This window comes from Sapajus apella, unplaced genomic scaffold, assembly GCF_009761245.1.
Source record: "Sapajus apella isolate SASKATOON/1434 unplaced genomic scaffold, GSC_monkey_1.0 scaffold74, whole genome shotgun sequence".
NCBI lineage: Eukaryota > Metazoa > Chordata > Mammalia > Primates > Cebidae > Sapajus > Sapajus apella.
This window is the reverse complement of record NW_022437014.1, coordinates 2,789,872-2,810,006: the sequence shown is the minus strand read 5'-3', so window position 1 is coordinate 2,810,006 and position 20,135 is coordinate 2,789,872. Positions and strand designations below refer to the sequence as shown.

At 35.8% G+C, this 20,135-nt stretch overlaps 1 protein-coding gene across 10 annotated transcripts in view; it reads left to right on the top strand.

Annotated features, from left to right (window-relative positions):
• Positions 1-20,135, top strand: part of TXNDC16 (thioredoxin domain containing 16) — a 115,780-nt gene that overhangs the window by 35,213 nt on the left and 60,432 nt on the right. For all 10 annotated transcript variants that reach the window (XM_032251070.1, XM_032251068.1, XM_032251067.1 and 7 more), the window contains 4 exons: positions 3,423-3,573; positions 14,409-14,575; positions 14,958-15,018; positions 16,920-17,043. In XM_032251070.1, the coding sequence (XP_032106961.1) occupies positions 3,423-3,573; positions 14,409-14,575; positions 14,958-15,018; positions 16,920-17,043 (503 nt within the window). The remainder of the gene's footprint in view (positions 1-3,422; positions 3,574-14,408; positions 14,576-14,957; positions 15,019-16,919; positions 17,044-20,135) is intronic.

Below are 20,135 nucleotides of genomic sequence, written 5' to 3'. Positions count from 1 at the left end.
GTGATGTTAGACTAAGGTAATGAAGGCAGAATGGATAAGCCACAAGATACACGTGGCCAAGTGGGATATCTTAGGAATGTATCTCCTGCAGTGATCAAATAGGGAGTAAAAATAACAGCTTTCATAATGAAGCTTCAGAAATTTCTTGTGAGTCTTTTATAAATTATGTGTCATAATAATCTTAAATGTATTTAAGTACAGTTTTTGAACAGAATATTTGAATGTTTATTTTTCTTGTGTAGTTTACAATTTTAGGTAGAAGCCTCCTTTGCTTTCTTTTTTGCTGGCTCCCTAGGGTTAAAGTTTTCTTTCTGTTTTTGACTTCAAAATGTTCTTCAGGAAAATTGATCCAAAACAGGGCAAAATGGTGATTGTATGACCTTTTAATGCCATCCAAGAGTTTTTAATGAGCCCTCCTGCTGACCTCTCAGGAAATAGCAGCTATATGATATACCACACACAAATGTTTAAAGCCAAGATGTTTTATAGCTCTACGTTTAGAAGCTAGTGTATAACAAACTGATAAGGTGTAATAACTTTTGAGGGAATGGGAGTAGGCAGAGAAAAAAGTTTCTACAAAGAGAAGTTATGTTGTTATTGATCTGCATGACAGTAACCAGCATTCCTCTTTCCATTAGTCTCTCCATATTTACCTGTCTCATTCTGCTGGTTCTCTCATTAATGAGTTAAATAAAATGGATGGATGCTCACTGTTTTTCCATACTGCTGATTTCCCATTCTGGAATTGGGGGAAGCCTTGTTATTCTCCATACCACAGTGATTGCATGGTAGCCCCACAGTTTCTCTGAGGGTTAGTTGTTTGTATTCTCTTGTGTTACCAGCTTCTATATTTTTTAGTTAATGAATAATTGCAAATAATGGTGAATGGTGAATGGTGATATGCTTAAAACATAAAGAGGTAGTTATTTATTGGTAAGGTATAGGTCCTATTATTTACCTTACACATCCTGTTCAGTAAGTTATACATATATATATAGTATATGTGTATATATAGTCTATTTATACACACACACACACACACACACACACACACACACACAGAGAGAATATGTATATATATTTTGAGACTAAAGCATGGTATTGTTCTGTAAGATTTTTTTTGTTTTCCTGTTTTTTAAATGGGAGTTTAAAAATGCAGTTATCTTCTTATCCTGTTTTTCATTTGCTTCTTAACCTGTTTTTCATTTTCATGAGTATATGATGTATTGGGGAAGTTTTGATTATCATTTCTTCATGGATAACAAGATGTCGATGAGTCATCCCTGGACCTGAGGTGACAGGGAAAGATTATGGATTCTGAATACAGTGGTGCTGTGATGTTACTTCTGGATAAAGTAATTGGCTATTTGAGTTGTTTCCTAATAGGAGTAAAGTGAATTTCACTTGTTAGTTCTTTCATTCAGCAAATATTTATTGAATGCCTTCTGTGTGATATAGATGCTATTCTAGTTTCTGGCATTATAACATCAGTTAAGGCTAGTATATTAATTGCTGTATTATATTTGATCTGAGTGTGTTTGAAGTTACATGTTAGTTAAGAAAGGTGCCTGTGATAGGTAGTAAAAGAGGTAGCATGCCATAGACTCCAGTACTTTCTGCTACCTCTGTATATTGCCTTCCTAAAGAATCTATGGGCAAAGAAGGGTATTATCCATGCCCGATCCATATCACAATCAAGTAAATCAGAGGTGGGCACTTGACCTAGGGCCAGCCAGTCCATTGGTTTACTTGAGCAAATGAGAGAGATGAGAGATCCTCTCTCCCAGGAACTTAGATTGGACTTGGAAAAACTGGATTATACAACATGGTAGCTGTCTTGCTCACAAGAATGTTTTGCCCACTTACAAGTAAAACAGAAAGGTGTCTTCCGAGACTCAATTGGTAACTGAAAAGTGTTAATGGCAAACTGAAGTTTCCTGAACTCTTGCTGTTCAGGTCTCTACATTTATCTTCTGACTTTTCTTTGATCCAATTATTTGAATTTTCCTTATACTCTGTGAGATTTTCTTGTAAACTTCAAATAAGTTTCACTAGTTTTGTTTTCTGTTATCTGCAAGCAAATATGATCCCTGATAAAATAATTTTCCAACATTATTCTTTTGTTTCAAGGCTGCAATGTGAAGTCCAGCCTTACTTATTAGGACCTTATGCACTCACCACTTTACTTTCAGCAGTATGTGACTGTTCAGGAATCCCCTCAATAAGTTATATACTTTCATTGCATCTTAACTTTTGTTTGAAATGCTTATTTGTCCTGTCTGATTGGAGAGGTCATTCTCTCCTTTTTGATTTTTAAGCTCTGAGACAATCTGCCTTTTCTCCTCCTTCCTTCTCCTTCCTAATTTGAAGCAGAAAGAAAATATTTCCTTGTTCCTCATAGTATTTTGCATATTATAGCACTTACCAAATCCATTTTAATTGTTTTGCTAAATATATCCCCTTCAAGGATGTAATTGTTTTATTTATCTTTGTCTGTTGTGTTTTGCATAGGACCTAACACATAGTAGGGATTAAGTAAAGCTTTGAGTGACTATTTCTTTAATCATTGAATTGATTAGAAATTACTTTGTAATTAAATTTGAAGTCAGTGAACCTTGTAAGCTCACTTTAAATATGTCTCAAGAATTAAAATAGCATTTTAAAAATAAAATTTTGTAGTATTTTGCCAAACCCTACTAATGCCATATGGATATTTCTAAAATGCTATTTTAATTTTGGCAAACCTTATCTCCACTATAAGTTTATCTTTGAATTCTGTTACTGAAGGGAATGCCAAAGCTCAAATCCTAAGCCATATTTGCTGAGTTTTGTAATATTTCAGATACAAACTCGCAAACTCCCACAAACTGCCACATGGTTTCTATTTTAGAATGTTTTGGCTGAAGTTTATTCAAAACAGCTTTGGGTTTAAATTAAATATAGAAAATTTGTGTTACAAAGCTTCATTTAGCATAGCTCTAGAAAAGCAACTATATTTAAAGATAATCTCATTGTCCGTAAGGTGACAGCCTTTTATGGAAAAAAGGTTATAAGCCTGCCTGTAACCTATTATAATTTAGAAACTACCATATTAAAAAGTTCAGGAAAAAAATTGTTTATACAACTCATGTGGTTTATTGTTTATACAACTAATATTAAGGTTAATTTACTTTAATATTAACCTTATATAAAAATTGTTTGTATAAAAATTGTTTATATAACTCAAGGTTAATTTACTTTAATATCCTATATCTTCTTTTTTGCCCAAGTTCATTTAATTTTAATGCTATACTCTTTCAGGCTTTTACTAAAATAATAATCAAAAGCATGAGACTAAACACAAAATTTATCATTACATTTTTTTGCATGCTAAAGGGATCACACATTGAACTTCATTAAGTTAATTAATTTTTAATTTGTAGCTCTGAGGATGTGGAAAATGCACGTCTCTACTTTTTTCATTGTAAACTAGTCTTGGACTTGACCCAGCAATGTAGAAGCACACTAATGGAACAGCCATTGACTACACTGAACATTCACCTGTTTATTAAGATAATGAAGGCACCTCTGTTGGTATGTGTCTTTATATTTTTGTTTTCTACTGTCTGTATAATTGCAAAAGCTATGTGTCTTATTTTAATATAGTAGATCATTTATACATAAAATTTATTAAGTTTTGATTTACAGATGCATGTTCACTTAGACGAGTTAGTTATCTTTTCCCTTTTTTGGGTGTTTTTCTTTCATTTTGAGGGATTTAGGAATAATTCCTTATTAAAGGTAGAATAGAAGATAGACTATCCATTAAATGACATTTTAATGCCTTTACGTATTATTGCATTGAAACCCAAATATACAATTGTGTAAGTGAAACTATTCTGTGGTAGTAATAATGAACTCTGGGTTTTGGCGAGTACTCATAGATCACAAAGACCACGTCATGGTTAAGAAAAGACCTCTTTTAATAATGCTTTGATCACTGTTTTAGGAGTTGGTAGATATTAGAACTATAGGATTTCTGGTGCTGCAGTTTTCTTACCACTAGCCTGAAAAAATGTTATAGAGACACTAGGTGATGGTGATCAGCAGATTTCTTTCTGAAAGGTTGAAGGGTTGTACTGAGCGTGTTTAAAATCTTCAGTAGATCTTCTCATTCAGTGTGTCTTTTTTAAAATATAAAAATGGTGCACATGTATTTTAAGTAATCCAAACATTGCAGCAAAGTATGAAGGAAAAGTTTAAGAAGTCACTTAATCCCTTCACTCAGAAATTAACTTTAGATGACCACCACACTTATTATCTTTGTACCCATGTGGATACATAGAGATAGGAGAATGAATGGATTAATGGACATGTCATATCGTGTGTACTACTTTATAGTAAGATGTCTAATCTTGGTTTAGTAGAAGAAAAAGAAACTGATGTGAGACTAGAAGGGATTATGGAACTTTGATAAGTGTTTTTCATCAGTAGATGGCTCTTTAGGAATGTTATCTCAGGTGTTTAAAATGGTTATGGAAGACATTAAGAAATAAAAATAATTATTTTTTAAAACTTTGTGTTTCTATTTTAGATAGTATTGACTTATTCCTACCTGTGAAAGATGAGAAAATTAACTTCATATGTTCATTTCCATCTCAGCTCCTCTTGCCCTTCTGATTTGTGTTCATTTATTCTTTTTACATTATCAGAGTCTATGGTATTTATATTCTGTTCTGTGACCATAACTCCCTCTTCAAAAGCTTTGCTTCTGCATTTAAATAGATTCAGAGCTCACCACCACAATTTTACGGGCTTTATTCCTTAGTCCTTTAGGTAACTTTTTTTCTGTGGTTGGATTTTGACTGTAAGCAATTTTTTTTTAAAGAAAGCAGTTTATAGGTCTTCTTTTCTTTCCTTTCACATTGGGAGAATACCGTCTGAATTTGTTTTAATCTTCCATTTTAGCATAGAGCAGAGAGAAAGAGAGAGAAATGATGGTTCACTATGTAGTTCTTCACTATTTCCCTCCAGCTTCAATTTCTGTTCTTCGATAGTGGAGTATTATTAAGAATTCTAAGGATTTTGTCTTTCACCATTGGGGACAAGATTAGTACTTATACCTAGCTTTACTAAAAATCTGTTTTTTCTTTGCTACAACAATCTGGCTTAAGCTGTGCCCTTTCCTAAAGTTTTTGCTCATGAATTTTCTTTTGCTATATTTCAAAACTATTTTTTTGTGTTTTTAGATAGATAATAAGGAGGAAGATTCTCTGATCTTATTTCACTTTATAGCACTTACTAGGAATTATGTAGTATTAGTTTTGAAATTAAAAAACCAAAACTTTGGAAACTTCATAATGACTTCAGTTAAGGGTGGTTTTACTTGGAAGCGTAACATGGCAAAAAATTAAGGGCATCATTTATGTTATATTGTATATGAACAACAGCCCCTTGAAACACATTTTATGAAATATGTGAATGGTACTTCCTGGAATTGTGCAGTGCAGGTGGCCCTGCCCTAACCACTGTTCACACAAAGGAATATTAAATTGTCAATCGAAACCTGAAGTGCAGTTTGCTTCAACACTTTCACAGAGTAATGCATAAAAATTTTATTTGTTTGAACTTTTTTTTTTCCCTAGACAGAGAACTGGGATATAGGATTCAGGCAGAGGCTCCAGAAGCTCAGGTAGACATAGAAATAGGTAGGAATGACCAGTAGTATGAAGCCAAGAGAGATCTGAAAGGCTGAATGGATGATTAGTGCCAGATTGGAAAGCTAAGGTGATAATTCAAACCTTGATGTCAGCCTAGAAATACTTGGCAGAGGGAAGCCTAGAAGCATAGATGAGTGGACTTTTATAGACTAGAACAGAGTAAATGAATGCAGAGTACAGGAAAGAAGACAAAGCCTTGAAAGATTCCTTGAGACTACTGGAGGGTAGTGAAGGCCTTACCCCAGTGGAATTAGGAAGATGTTAGAACCTCAACTGGTTTGGTCACTTTTATGTTTTAGTACTTTAAACATTTGACCATATCAGTTTTTGAGGTTGTTTTTTGTTCTTAAATAATACATTTAAGGTTAAAAAAAAAAACTGAGTAATGCCAAACACTTTTATAGGAAACACCCCTTAAGCCAAAATTTGTTGTAATTGGGTTATACCCTGTGATGGCATAGTTAACTGGAATGAGATAGAGAGGTACCGAAAGTTGGTACCTAAATTTGATGACTGCTTACAGGTTCTTGTTAGTAGCTGACTCTATAGTTGACTTTGAATTCACGTTTCTTGCTTTATTCTTACTCTTTCCTAGTACCACTGAAGCTCATTCCCCCTATTATTGTAGACATTATTCTATATAAAAACCCTTGGGGTTACAATCATGGTTGGGTTTTGTGGGGTTAGTAAGATGCTTTGCAAATTAGCCTGGGTTTTGGGGTTCAGGATCTGAAATAATTTGATATGTTTACAAAGTCTATTTATAAGCTAATAAAAATGGAAAGTAAGATTCAGACTTTTTTGTAAACTGCTTTGTGTCTGATCATTGCAATTATATGTATTATTAGTTTACTTCTAAGCATATGAAAATAGATGCAAATTGCTTTTGTGTGTGTGTATGTTTATTGCTTTTTTTCCTTTAGGTAAAACAGGGTACTTGAATACCTAATTATTGTAGATATATGGTACAACTATGTCTTACAGTCATGACAGGGAACGTATCATTTTGATCATGTCCAACTAAACATAGATCTTTAGCATAGAATTTTTAAGTGAATTTCAATCTTAAATCGGTTAAGTAAGATTCTGCCAGATACGGAGTTGTTTTAGATGTGTTATTAAGGTTCCCAGCAGTGAACACAGTTGGGAAAATGGTTCAATTATTGTCCTGTTGGCAAATACCAAGGACGTTTTAGAATGCTGGTGATTTTCTCCATGATGGATTCAGTTTCTATCTGTAGATAGAAGGAAAGCTTTTATCTGAATCCCAAGAAGAATTCTCAAGTGCAAATATCTAATAAAATGTTAAAATATGGATAAGTTTATACATTTTTAACAATCTCTGAAATTTTTACATTATTTTTTATTTGTTAATCTAACTCTGTCTCAGACAGATTCAAGACACTTGAATTACATTAAACCAACTCTTTTATATAGGAAATTAGAAAGATGCTGTTATGATTTATTCATTTAGCTTCTAGTTCTAGAGAACTTATGTGGCAGTGTACAATATTGTATAGCATAGTGTTTCCCAACATGGTTGTTTTAGAGCCTTTGTTAATTGTTTAAAAACCTCATAAGATTACTCTCATAAAAATTATAAAGCGTATAATACAGTATTAGCTGATGCACATTGATGTACAACAGATTTCTGGAACTTTTTAATATTGCGTGACTGAAACTCTATGCTCATTCAGCACACAACTTCACATCTCCCCTCTACTTGACCTCAGTCCTTGATACCACCAGTCTACTTTCCATTTGTATGAGTTTGATTACTTTAGATACCACATATACACTGAGTCATGCCTTATTTGTTTTTGCAATTGGCTTATTTCATTTAGAATAATATCCTCAAGGTTCATCCATGTTGTATCATATGTCAAGATTTTCTTCTTTTTTAAGGCTGAGTAATGATGTCGAGCATTTTCAAACGCTTTTCCTGCATTAATTGAAATGACCATGTGATATTTGTCCTTTGTTCTGTCAATGTGGTGTAAAGTGTTACATTAATTAGTTTCTGTATGTCAAACCATTCTTGCATTGCAAGCATAAATCTCACTTGCTCATGATGAGTGATCCTTTTAATGTGCTGCTGAATTCAGTTTGGTAGCTTTTCTTGAGGATTTTTGCCTTAATATTCATTAGGGATATTGCTCATACTGCTCTGTAGTGTCTTTTTCTTGTAGTATCTTTGACTTTAGTATCAGGGTAATGCTGGCCTCATAAAATGAGTTTGGAAATATTCTCACCCCTTCAAAATTTCTGAAGAGGTTAAGAAGGATTGGCATTAATTCTTTAAATGTTTAGTTGGATTTTCCAGTGAAGCCATCTGGTCCTGGACTTTCTTTGTTGGGAGGTTTTTGATTACTGATTTAATTTTTTTGCTAGTTCTAGATCTGTTCAGATTTTCCATTTCTTTTTTTTTTTTTCCCCCAAGATGGAGTCTTGCTCTGTAGCCCAGGCAGGAGTGCAGTGATGCGATCTCGGCTCACTGCAACCTCTGCCTCCGGGGTCCCAGTTCAAGCAATTCCCCTACCTTAGCCTCCCAAGTAGCTGGGATTAAAGGCACGAGCCACCATGCCCAGCTTATGTTTTTTAGTAGAGACAGGGGTTCACCATTTTGACCAGTCTGGTCTTAAACTCCTGACCTTGTGACCTGCCTGCCTTGGCCTCCCAAAGTGTTGGAATTACAGGCATGACACCATGCTCTGCCCAGATTTTCCATTTCTTAATGATTCAGTCTTGGTAGGTTATATGTTTCTAAGAATTTATCCATTTCTTCTAAGTTACCAAATTTACTGGCATATAATTTTTCATAATAGTCTCTTGTAATCCTTTTTATTCTGGTATCATTTTTGAAAGTAAACTTTTAAGTAATTTTAGTTATTTAATAGTAATACATGAATTGTAGAAAAATATTGATATTTTTCTACATTGATAAACCATTGCAAGAGTGTTTCTGTCACTTTTGTATCTTCTCTTATACTAATTTCTATTTATATTATATATTTTATTTAGTTATAATTTTTATGATACCCAGTGGCTTTCTCTGCCTATCAGGGACATTTGTGATTTTGTTTTATGTCAAATGGAATGGATTATAACTTCATAATTAGGCTGGGTGCAGTGGCTCCCACTTGTAATCCCAGCACTTTGGGAAGCTGAGGTGGGTGGATTGCTTGAGGCCAGGAGTTTGAGACCAGCCTGAGCAAAATAGGAAGACCCTATCTCTACAAAAACATCAAACATTAGTTGGGCATGGTGGTGTCCACCTTTAGTCCGAGCTACTTGGGAGGCTTTGATGGTAGGAGGATCACCGGAGCCTGGGGAAGTTGAGGCTGCAGTGAGCTGTGATCATGCCACTGTACTCCAGCCTGGGCAACAGAGTGAGTGAGACTCTGTCTCAAAAAAAAAAAAAAAAAAAAAAAATCATAATTAGGAAACCCACAAGATTTTAAAGAAGTATAAAAACTTGTATGGTTAGAGATAGAAATAGCACAAAATGATAAATGTACTTTATTCCTCCAAATTTTTAGGGTCAGGAAAAGGCTAAGAAATTCACTCAGCTACAATTACAGGCTCCTTTTTTTTTTTTTTTTTTAAATGATTAGTTGGAGGGCAGACTAGGGCCCAGAATTTGTAACCAAGAGCCTTAAGTTCAGGGAGCAGGACTAGGCCCCAATTGAGGAACCTAACAACATATGCCTCAGTGGACCTCAGAGTTGCTATAGACCAGTGACTATTGTGTGCCTCCATTTTCCCCCCTTCAGCCAGGAGTGTATATAATTATATTACGCACGTCCCATCACTGTGTGTTGAGTATGTATTGGGGAAAATGATCTTTCTCTTTAGTTCACAGGTCTTCAAATTAAAAGGAATAGTTTTCAAGGAGCTATATGCAAGGGTCTTATCTAAATGTAAATGATATATTAAACTGTGCACAGATTTCATTCAAAGCTTGATGGGACAAGGCTTTAGGAGTCTGGGAGGGAGGTGTGTATTTTACACATGGAAAGGATTTGAGTTGTTGTAGCCAGGGGGCAGACTATGGCTACAGTAATCCCTCCCACCTACAAAATAGGTTCACTCCTTTCTTCAAGACTCACAAAGTCCAACAGTACCTCGCATCCCATAAGCTCCCCTTATCTTGTCACCCTATCACTGCCTGTGGAATGATGGAGTCTGTGACTCCTCTACCTGAACCTGGTTGGGCTTCTGTAACTGCCTTGACCAACAGAATGAGACTGAAGTGATGATCTATGACTTCATATATCAATAATGGCTATATTTCACAAAATGTGATGTGCCTCTGCCTTGCTCTCTTTATTTGCTCATTCTTGGAAACTCCCTATTTTGTTGTTAGCCTAAGCAGCCTGAGGAGAAGCCCATGAGAAGGAGAATTGAGGTCCCTAGACCACAGCCATGGCTGAGCTTCAAATAGCAACAGCTTGTTAGCCATGCGTATGAGCCATCTGTAAAGTAGAATATTCAGCCTCCAGTTGAAATAGCCTACTAATGCCACATGAAGCAGAGATGAGCTTACACATATTTGAGCAAAGGAAATGATTCTTGTCATTTTAAGCTACCAGGTTTTAGGGAGCTTTGATACACAGTGATAGTTGCTCAGAGCACACCCCTCAAGTGACCTCATCTGTTTCTGTGGCGTTAACTACATGGATTCTCAAATCTGAATTTTCAGGTCACATGTTTATTTGGAGCTCCCACTCATGTATCTAAGTGTTAATTAGATGTATCTAACTGTTAATTAGATGTATCTCTGCTTAAGTACAATACATGTGACATTAAGGTATTGTCCTTCACCAACACTGGTTCTTTCTTTACTATTTTGGTTATTTTACTGTCCATTTATTTATGGCAGACATCTGGGGAAACATTCTTAATTCCTACATGTTCTTGCATGTAATTTTACATCTGAAATCTCTTTTGAAAGCTGACAGTGATATTTTAAAAATATATGTGTGATCATTAATTCATACAATTCATAAATGACTTCACTTTATTTACATCATAAAGCCCTGTTTTCTTGGCAGGACATTCATGGTTTTCAGCGAGCTGACCCCTTGCCACATTTCTAGCCTTACTGACTATTCTTCCTTTTGCTTTATAATACTGAATTACTAATAGTTCTCTGAATACACGAGGAAAAAACCTGTACTCCTTCAGGATATTCCACTCATCTAGGTTTTTGGCAGAAATTATTTTTCTTGTGGTTTTAAGACCCAGGTTCCTGTTTTCTTGCTAGCTGTTAGAAAAAGGTTGTTCTTATTTGCTACAGTCTGCTCTCAAGCCCTTGCCACATGGCCCTCTCACAACATGCAGCTTGCTCCTTCAAAGCCAGTGGGAGAATCTTACTTGAGTGTGCTACAACAGACTCCTATGTAATGTCACCTAACAAAAGGAATGGCTACCCCGCAGGTCCTGCTCACACTCAGGGGAGGGGGTTATACAAGATTTGTTTACCAGGGGTAGGAATTTTGGGGGCTTAGAATTTTCTTTATGGTAGATAAAATAACTTAAGTACTTAATAACTCAAGTTATTGAGTATATATATATATGTATCTCTTTCCAAAAAATTGCCAAATAGAATCCTATACTTACCTATGGTAAACAGAATTCTAAGATGGTTTGTAAGATTCCTATCCCCTGGTGAATTCTCATCACTTTGGGAGGCCAAGATGAGTGGATTGGTTGAGTCCAGGAGTTAAGAGACCAGCCTGGGCAACATGGCAAAACCCCGTCTCTACAAAATATATAAAAACTGGCTGTGTGTGGTGATGCGCATCTGTAGTCCCAGCTCTACTTGGTGGCGGCTGAAGTGAGAGGATTGCTTGAGCCTGGGAGACAGAGGTTACAGTGAGCTGAGATACTGCCACTGCACTCCAGCCTGGATGAGAGAGTGAGGCTCTGTCTAAAAAAAAAAAAACTCAATTATTAGAAAGTTTGGAAGAATACATCTTTGTTTGTATCTGCTTTTATCCACTCTGTTGGTTATTCATTGGGCTCTTTGAATCTGACAATCAATGTCCTTCAGTTGTAGGAAAATTTTGTGTTTATTTCAGTAATGATTTCTTCTATTTTCTCCTTCTCTTTTTCTGTGACTTGCATTATTTAGATGTTAGGCCTCTTTAACTAGTCCTTCAATTTTATTACCTTTTTTCTATTCTATCTTACATCTATTTTCTGTTGTGCTTTCTGGGAGACTTATTTAATTTTATTTTTCAATTATTTATGGATCCAGTGTCTTCCCATCTCCTTGAAGTTGTCTGTGGTGGCTTCTGAACCTTTCTTATTCCCGCATGGTCTGTATTTTCTCTATGTTATTTATTTTTTCCATGTGTTCCAGTCTCTGCTTTTCATGTTAAAGGCTTTCCTTAGGTGTGTGTTAATCCTTGGATGTCTGTTCACAGTTTAGAATTTAAAACTAAAACTAAAATACAGGTTGGAAATTCTAACATTGGTGAGACTTGGTGACTTTTAAATATGTATATAATATATATATGTAACAGTGATATCTGTTCACATTTTAGTTTTTCATTAATCTTTAAAAAATTTTGTTTAATTTTTAATTAAAAAAAATAGAGACAGAATTGTGCTATGTAGCCCAGGCTGGTCTTGAACTCCAGAGCGCAAGTGATCCTCCCATCTTGGCCTCTCAAAGTGTAGGCATGAGCCATCGTGCCTGACCTTTTCGAAAATTAATCTTCTTAGTTTCTTAGTATCACAATGGAATGATGAGAAAATAAAAACATGAGCCTTTGCAAGTCTCTGACAGGCAGACAGTTGGGGTTGGTGGAGACTTGAGAGATGTGGCCAAAATAGCTCTGACTCTTTTTGGCTGACTGGGAGGAGAACGGTTGGGAAGGTGGAGTGGTGAGAAGGTGGCACCCTTGTAAGCTGTCCTTGACATTTCTGCCCCATGACTGATATGTGCCTGATCCTCTCAGACCATCACATGGGATTTCCCAGTGCCTTCTGGACACCTGGCCACATGACACCCCGCCTCCCTGCCTAGTTCAAATGTCCTGGGAATGCCACACAGTGCTAAGATGGACCTTGAAGCCAGCTCTGCTGGGTGGCAGCAAGAGAGGAGGATGGAGGAGGGGCAGAGGCAAGCAACAGTGTTCCAGATTCTCACACATTCTCACACACAGAGAATGTATGAGAATTGTGTCTTGTCTGGGAGGTATCTATGGTGGAAGGTGGAGAAAGTGCAGATAGTAGTGACAGAAGTTCATGTCTCTTAGGCAGTAAGCAGACTGAAGAGGTGAGCAGGGTCGAGCCTAGAGCTCCATAGAGTAATTAGACCTAGCCTGCTTTTTGGCGAATCCCAATGTCAGTATCTTCATGCTTTTGGGATTACTCAAGATCTCCCAAAAAGGATAAAAATTCCAATTGAGGACAAAGGCTTAACTGCCGGCATTCTGGGAACTGAGTGGAAAGGGACCTTAGGTGAGGGGAACATCTCAACATTTGGTTACTTAATCCCCCGATTTCAACATGGTATCCACACTGTCAGCTGTTCCTAGATTTCTGCCAGTGTGGGGAAGCGACAGTTGTTTAATATCATAGAACTGGGGAGGAGAATCTAGGGATCTAACTACTTCTCAAAAGCTTTGACATATTCATGTTTATTTTAGAGCCTTCCTGCCACTTCCCTTCTAATATTTCCTTCCCAGATCCAGCCTTGCTTGACACTGATAGTTCCTGAGCAATTTTAGGGTTTTGTAGCTAAAACTGAATTGTGTCTTAGTTTTCCCTCTAATGGCTTAGGGTTTTGCGTTGTAGGATCTCCTAAGTCAGTTATTTGATTCTGACTTCTAAAATTGTGCTACCTTTTCTCTTTTCCCTTCTTTATGTATGTATGTTTGTCTCTTTTAAAAAATCCCTCTGCTGTAGTTTTCCTGGGAGTTCTGGAGGGAGCGAAATTAGATGTGTGTATTTAATTTGCTACTTTAATTCGGGTCTTCCTCATTGTTTTGTAATGTGTCATATTATGTTAAATTCTTATATGAAAAAGTTTATTCCTTAGTTATCGGTTCTATTTCCCTTGAAATATTTATCTCTATCAATTAGTCCCACATTGCTTTATTTATTGTTTTTATTTGTTTATAGTATTCTTTATGATTGTAATTTTTTGTTTAACTTCTTATAAAATCTTAATTTTATAATGCCTAAACTTATAGGGGGCCAGGCACGATCGATCGCTCGTGCCTGTAATCCTATCACTTTGCAAGGCCAAAGCGGGAGGATCACTTGAGCCCAGGAGTTTCAGACCAGGCTGGGCAATGTAGGGAGATTGACTCTACAAAAATTAAAAAAAAAAAAATTAGCTCGACATGGTGGTGTACACCTGTGGTCCCAGCTACTTCAGAGGCTGAGGTGGGAGGATTGTTGGAGCCCAAAAGGTTTAGGCTACAATGAGCTGTGATCATTATGCTGTTGGACTCCAGCCTGACAACAAAGCAAGCTTTTGTCTCAAAAAACAAACAAAACGATATAGGTACCTTGGGAGCCTTTAATTCAGGAAATTAGGAGATCATTTCTGTTAGTGTTGGATTATTATTTTACAGACTTGTTTTTTACTTGTTACTTTATTAATAAGAGTTAGGAGAATTGAAATCCAACTGTTAGAATATTATTATCACACTTTGTTCTTTTTTTTTGTTGTTGTTGTTTTTAATGAAGACTGAAGTTGCTGACGATCCTCAACAAGTTTCAACTGTGCATCTCCAACTAGGCTTACCACTGGTTTTTATTGTTAGCCAACAGGCTACATATGAAGCTGATAGAAGAACTGCAGAATGGGTTGCTTGGCGTCTTCTGGGAAAAGCAGGAGTTCTGCTCTTGTTAAGGTATCTTAAACATTGAATGTTTACTATATTTAGCAAAACACTAATAACTTCCATGTTTTAAAATATGGTGATTTAATTACTTATAGGTAAACTCAAATTTTTAATAGATTCTAATGTAGTTAGAACTAGTTGCTGAGCTAAAATCTGTACATTCATTATAAGCTTGATTAAAACTTAGAACTTTAAACCTTGCTAAATGAAGACAGAGATTAACATGGAGACTAGAAAATCTGGTCAATATGTGTAAAACTTTTCAGTCACTAAATTGTAATTTTTTTGTAATATTTAGTATAAGATTATAGTTCTATTTTTGATTGACATCCTGGGTGATTATTATTCTTCAGATTAGCAATATAAAACATTTATTTCCATTTTGAAAAAGGGACTCTTTGGAAGTGAACATTCCTCAACATGCTAATGTGGTCTTCAAAAGAGCAGAAAAGGTTAGTTGTTTTATGTACTGGTCTATAATATATGTTGTCCTAAAGTAATAATTTTTATTATAGAAAAATCTGTAAATTATACATTGCTCCTATTCAAAGATAATTGCTGTTAACATTTTGATGTTTTTTTCATGTGTTAGTCGGTTTTTTCCTATGTTTACATGTTTATATGTATTTTTAAAAATAAAATCAGGATTATGCTATCCTGTTTTTTGTTTAAAATAATATGGGGCCGGGCATGGTGGCTCATGCCTATAATCCTAGCACTTTGAGCGGCTGAGGCAGGTGGATCATTTGAACCTAGGAGTTTAAGACCAGCCGAGGCAACATTGGGAGATCCCATCTCTACAAAAAATTAGCTGGGTGTGGTGGTTTGTGCCTATAGTCCCAGTTACTCAGGAGGGTGAGGTGGGAGAATCACTTGAGCACCAGAGGTTGAGGCTGCAGTGAGCCACGACTGTGCCACTGTACATCCACCCTCTCTCAAAAAATTAACGAGAGAGAGTGATGCTATCTCAAAAAATTAACAAGATGAAACAATTCAAGCCAGAGCATTGATGAAAGACAGAATAATTATTACTTTTGGGGGATGTTAATGACAGGAAGAGCAAGAAGATGGCTCCTGGGTGTGCTGATGATGTTCTGTATCTTAATCTGTGTGGTAGTTATACAGATATGTCTACTTTGTAAAAGTCCATCAAACTCTATACTTACTTAACATTTTTGTTATTTTCTGTGTGACTGTTATACTTTAATTAAAAAGTTTACTACAAAAATTTCTGTGAATCTTTGGAACAAGTTAAGTTTGATTTTGATTCCTCTACTTAAGTTTACTATATTTCTGTAGGAATCAAAATTGCTTATTTTGAATATAATTTTAAAAAGGTGAAGATATGTCATAGCAAAGAACAAACGTGCTTGGAGCTCATAGCTTTATTCCAATATGTAGCTACAACCAAAAATACTTTGCTAAAATAATCTGGGGCCTAAAATTTTGTATTTTTAAAGTGTAACAGTTGGGCAATAGTGAAATAAATCTTAAGTAATATTTTTAATATTAATTAATATTGATCTCAATAGAATAGAATGTAGCATTTTTAAAACAACTGGTAGCAGATAGTAATTTAATGTTGTTTATAGCTAAACAGGAAATTGAACTTATTAGTGGAATTAATTTAGATGAAGTATTGTTTTGGATATTTTTGTGGAATGTCAGAATAATCAATTTTGATTTGCTCTATTTGTAGTAAAATTGTATATATTTCCATCTTATAAAGAGGTAGAACTAGCTGTTATATGTGAAATGTTTTATAGACTTCAGTATAATGTGGTTGTGACAAGAAACAAGTGAGGCTTTCCACTCCTTTCGTTGCCACCCTTTTCAGTGTACCCATTGTCTTTATAGAAAGGTATGCTTTGGATGCTTTTCTTTTTGTAGTAATTGTGGAGTTAATTTCCTTTTTCATTTTTCTTAATTTTAGAATTGAAACTCAAAGGTTTAGTTTCATTTTAATGTTAAACAAGTGAAACTCTTTTTTTTTTTTCTTTTTGATACAGGGTCTGGCTCTGTCGCTCAGGCTGGAGTGCAGTGGCACAATCTTGGCTCACTGCAACCTCCACCTCCTGAGTTCAGACGATTCTTCTGTTTCAGCCTCCTGAGTAGCTGGGATTACAGACATGTGCCACCATGCCCAGCTAATTTTTGTGTTTTTGGTAGAGATGGGGTTTCACTGTGTTGGCCAGGCTGATCTCAAACTCCTGACCTCAGGTGATCCACCTGCCTGTGCCTCCCAAAGTGCTGGGATTACAGGTGTTAGCCACTGTGCCTGGCCTGAGTAAAATATTTTTATGTCAAAATACTTTGCTATATTCATTTTTTAAAAAAATTGATGTATTTCTAGGGAGTTCCAATGGAATTTTTGGTATTACATGATGTTGATTTAATAATATCCCATGTGGAAAATAATATACACGTTGAGGAAATACAAGAAGATGAAGACGATGACGTGGAAGGTCCAGATATAGGTAATGTATTATGATTCTTACCCCTTCCCCATCCTGCTCAGCACCCATAAAGTCAGTGAAATTTCCAATGAATTAACTTTCTCAAAGAATGCATTCAGATTTAAGACTCTGTAAAGAAACCTGGTGGTATTTATTTTGAATCACATTTTATCAAGTTGATTTGTTGAAAAGATGTAAGGAGGCTATACTTTGTTTAGTTATTGGCATTTACTGTTACGTATCAGGCTTCAAACTTCCCACATCTGTGCCTTCATCCTCCGTATCAGTACTTTCAGCCCTTCTGGACTAGTCCGTGTTTAAAAACTCTACTTAAAAACTACAACATGATATTTCATTATTATTATTTTTATTAGGAAGTAGAGTTCTAATAAATATTGTTATATTTGTACTTGTACATAAATCCAGTTGTTAATGGTATAAAGAGCAAATTTTAATAACATTTTAACACTTCTTTTAAACAGTTATTTCAGTCTTTAAAAATTTTCTCTTATTGCTTACATTTATGAAGTACTGTATAGTTTTCAAGCCTTTTTCCCACATATTATTTACTTTAATTGTTATTCTCTGAGTTAGCTGATATCACCTTCATTTAATACATGAAGAGTCTGCATTTTCTGAGTTAAGTGATCAGCCCAAAGTCCTACAAGTGGCTGGTGGTGGGGCCTGAGCTAGAATTTAAGCATCTTGTAATAAAATCTTCTTTATTAGTTACAGTCAAGAATACTTTGCTAAAATAATCTAGTGGCCTAAAATTTCATATTTTTAAAGAGTGATAATTTGGCAATAGTGAAATAATTGTTCCTGATACTTCTTTCATAACATTAATCCTCTTCTGTAATTACTAATTTACTTTTTTCTCTTCTCCACTAGTCTAGAAATATTTCTAAATCAAGGATTATGTCTTGTTCGTTTTTGTATACCATATAATAAATACTTGAATGTTTTATACAGTACCATTATGAGCTCCAGGAAGGAAGCAATTTACATATCATTTTCATAAGGTCCATGCATTGTGATCAAAATCTATATTGTACATTTAATAAGAGCTTTAACTGTTACCAGTGACCAGTTTCTTGGTTTGAGCTGAGCACTAGTTCTTTTCTGATATGCAGGGGTTAGAATTGCTTGTGTTCCTCTCTGGAGTCCTCAGTGGGCTTGTCATTACATAAGTAGACCTGTGTTCTGGCCTCTTGCTTCCTGCTTTATTCCTGTAATGGTCCCTATATGTGAACTTTCAGAGTTAGGGGACTTGCCCCAATCTCAGTTTATTTGATTCCTGTCTTCAGTGGAAGTTGCCTCTTTGAAGATTTCTTTGTGGCCTCAGTCCCTATATTGTTTCCTGACTCTGTGGCCTTATTTACCCTCTGATTCTGCCTTCTCTTTATAGTTTTTATTTTTTATCTTTTAATTGACCAATAATAATTATACCTATTTGTGGGGTACATAGTGATGTTTCAATATGTATAATGTATAGTAATCAGGTCAGGGTAGTTAGCATATCCATCATTTCAAACATTTATAATTTCTTTGTGTTGAGAACATTCAATGACCTCCAGCTTGCTTCTAGTATTTCTTTTGCAACTTTGCCTTTTTTGTTTGTTTTTCATCTTCCTGTTATCAGTAATCCATATTGGCCCAGAATGTTGTATCATGTTGTGCCTGTCTACATAATTCTTCCCCCTCGGTTTGTATCACTCCGGTTTGCAAAGCAAAACTAGGTGAGGGTTAGGAAAGAATTTATTACCATCTGTGAATGTAAATCAGAGACAGGTGTCCCCAGAGAAAAATCGGCAAAACCTTAATCAGAATGAAAAAGACTAAATTCCGCAAAAGGACAATCTGAACAAAAGAAAAGAAGCACGTGTTCAGCCTGGGCAACATGACAGAATCCCATCTCTACACAAAATACAGATATTAGCCAGGCATGGTGATGCGTGCCTGTAGTCCCAGGTCTTTGGGGGGCTGAGGTGGAAGGATTGCTTGAGCCCAAGAGGTGGAGTTTGCAGTGAGCTGAGATCATGGCACTGTACTCCAGCCTGGGCAACAGAGTGAGATTCTGTCTCAAAAAAAAAAAAATAAAATAAAATAAAGCTGCCTGTGTGACTGAAAATAGTATGTACGTTATTAATGAATAGGTGGAAGGTACAGCTGAGGAATGACTAAATTTACAAGTGATGGTAGCTTATTAGAGTATAAGAAAAGAGGGAAAGGAGGAAAAAGAAAGAGAAGACTGACAGGAAAATGAAAATATATGAATAAGAAAAAAATGCAGTAAATAAGAAAATAGATCTTTACTAATTTTGGTATTGAGAATGTAACTTTTTAGTGTCATGGGATTTGGTGCTTGAAAGTACCTTAAAGTTATGTAGTACAACTCCCATGCTTCACAAGAGTTGAACATTGAGGCCCAGAGAGTTATGTGATTGACTAGAGTCATACAGTTAGAAAATGGCTGAGGTTGGCTGGGCACGGTGGCTCACGCCTGTAATCCCAGCACTTTGGGAGGCTGAGGCGGGTGGATCATGAGGTCGAGGGATCGAGACCATCCTGGTCAACATGGTGAAACCCCGTCTCTAATAAAAATACAAAAAAATTAGCTGGGCATGGTGGCGCGTGCCTGTAATCCCAGCTACTCAGGAGGCTGAGGCAGGAGAATTGCCTGAACCCAGGAGGCGGAGGTTGCGGTGAGCCGAGATCGCGCCATTGCACTCCAGCTTGGGTAATAAGAGCGAAACTCCGTCTCAAAAAAAAAAAAAAAAAGAAAAAAAAAAAAGAAAATGGCTGAGGTTGTATTGACATCCAGAAATAGAATTTCAATTTATAGTACGGTCATTTGTCTCAATAATGGGAGTACTTTCTGAGAAATGGATTGTTAGATGATTTCACTGAGCAAACATCATAAAGTTCACTTACACAGACCTACATAGTGTAGCCTACTGCACACCTAGGGAATATGGTGTAGCCTATTGCTCCTAGGCCACAAACCTGTACAGCATGTTACTGTATTGAATACTGTAGGTACTTGTAACACAATGGTAGATATTTATGTATCTAAACATGTGTAAACATAGAAGAGGTACAGTAAAAACATG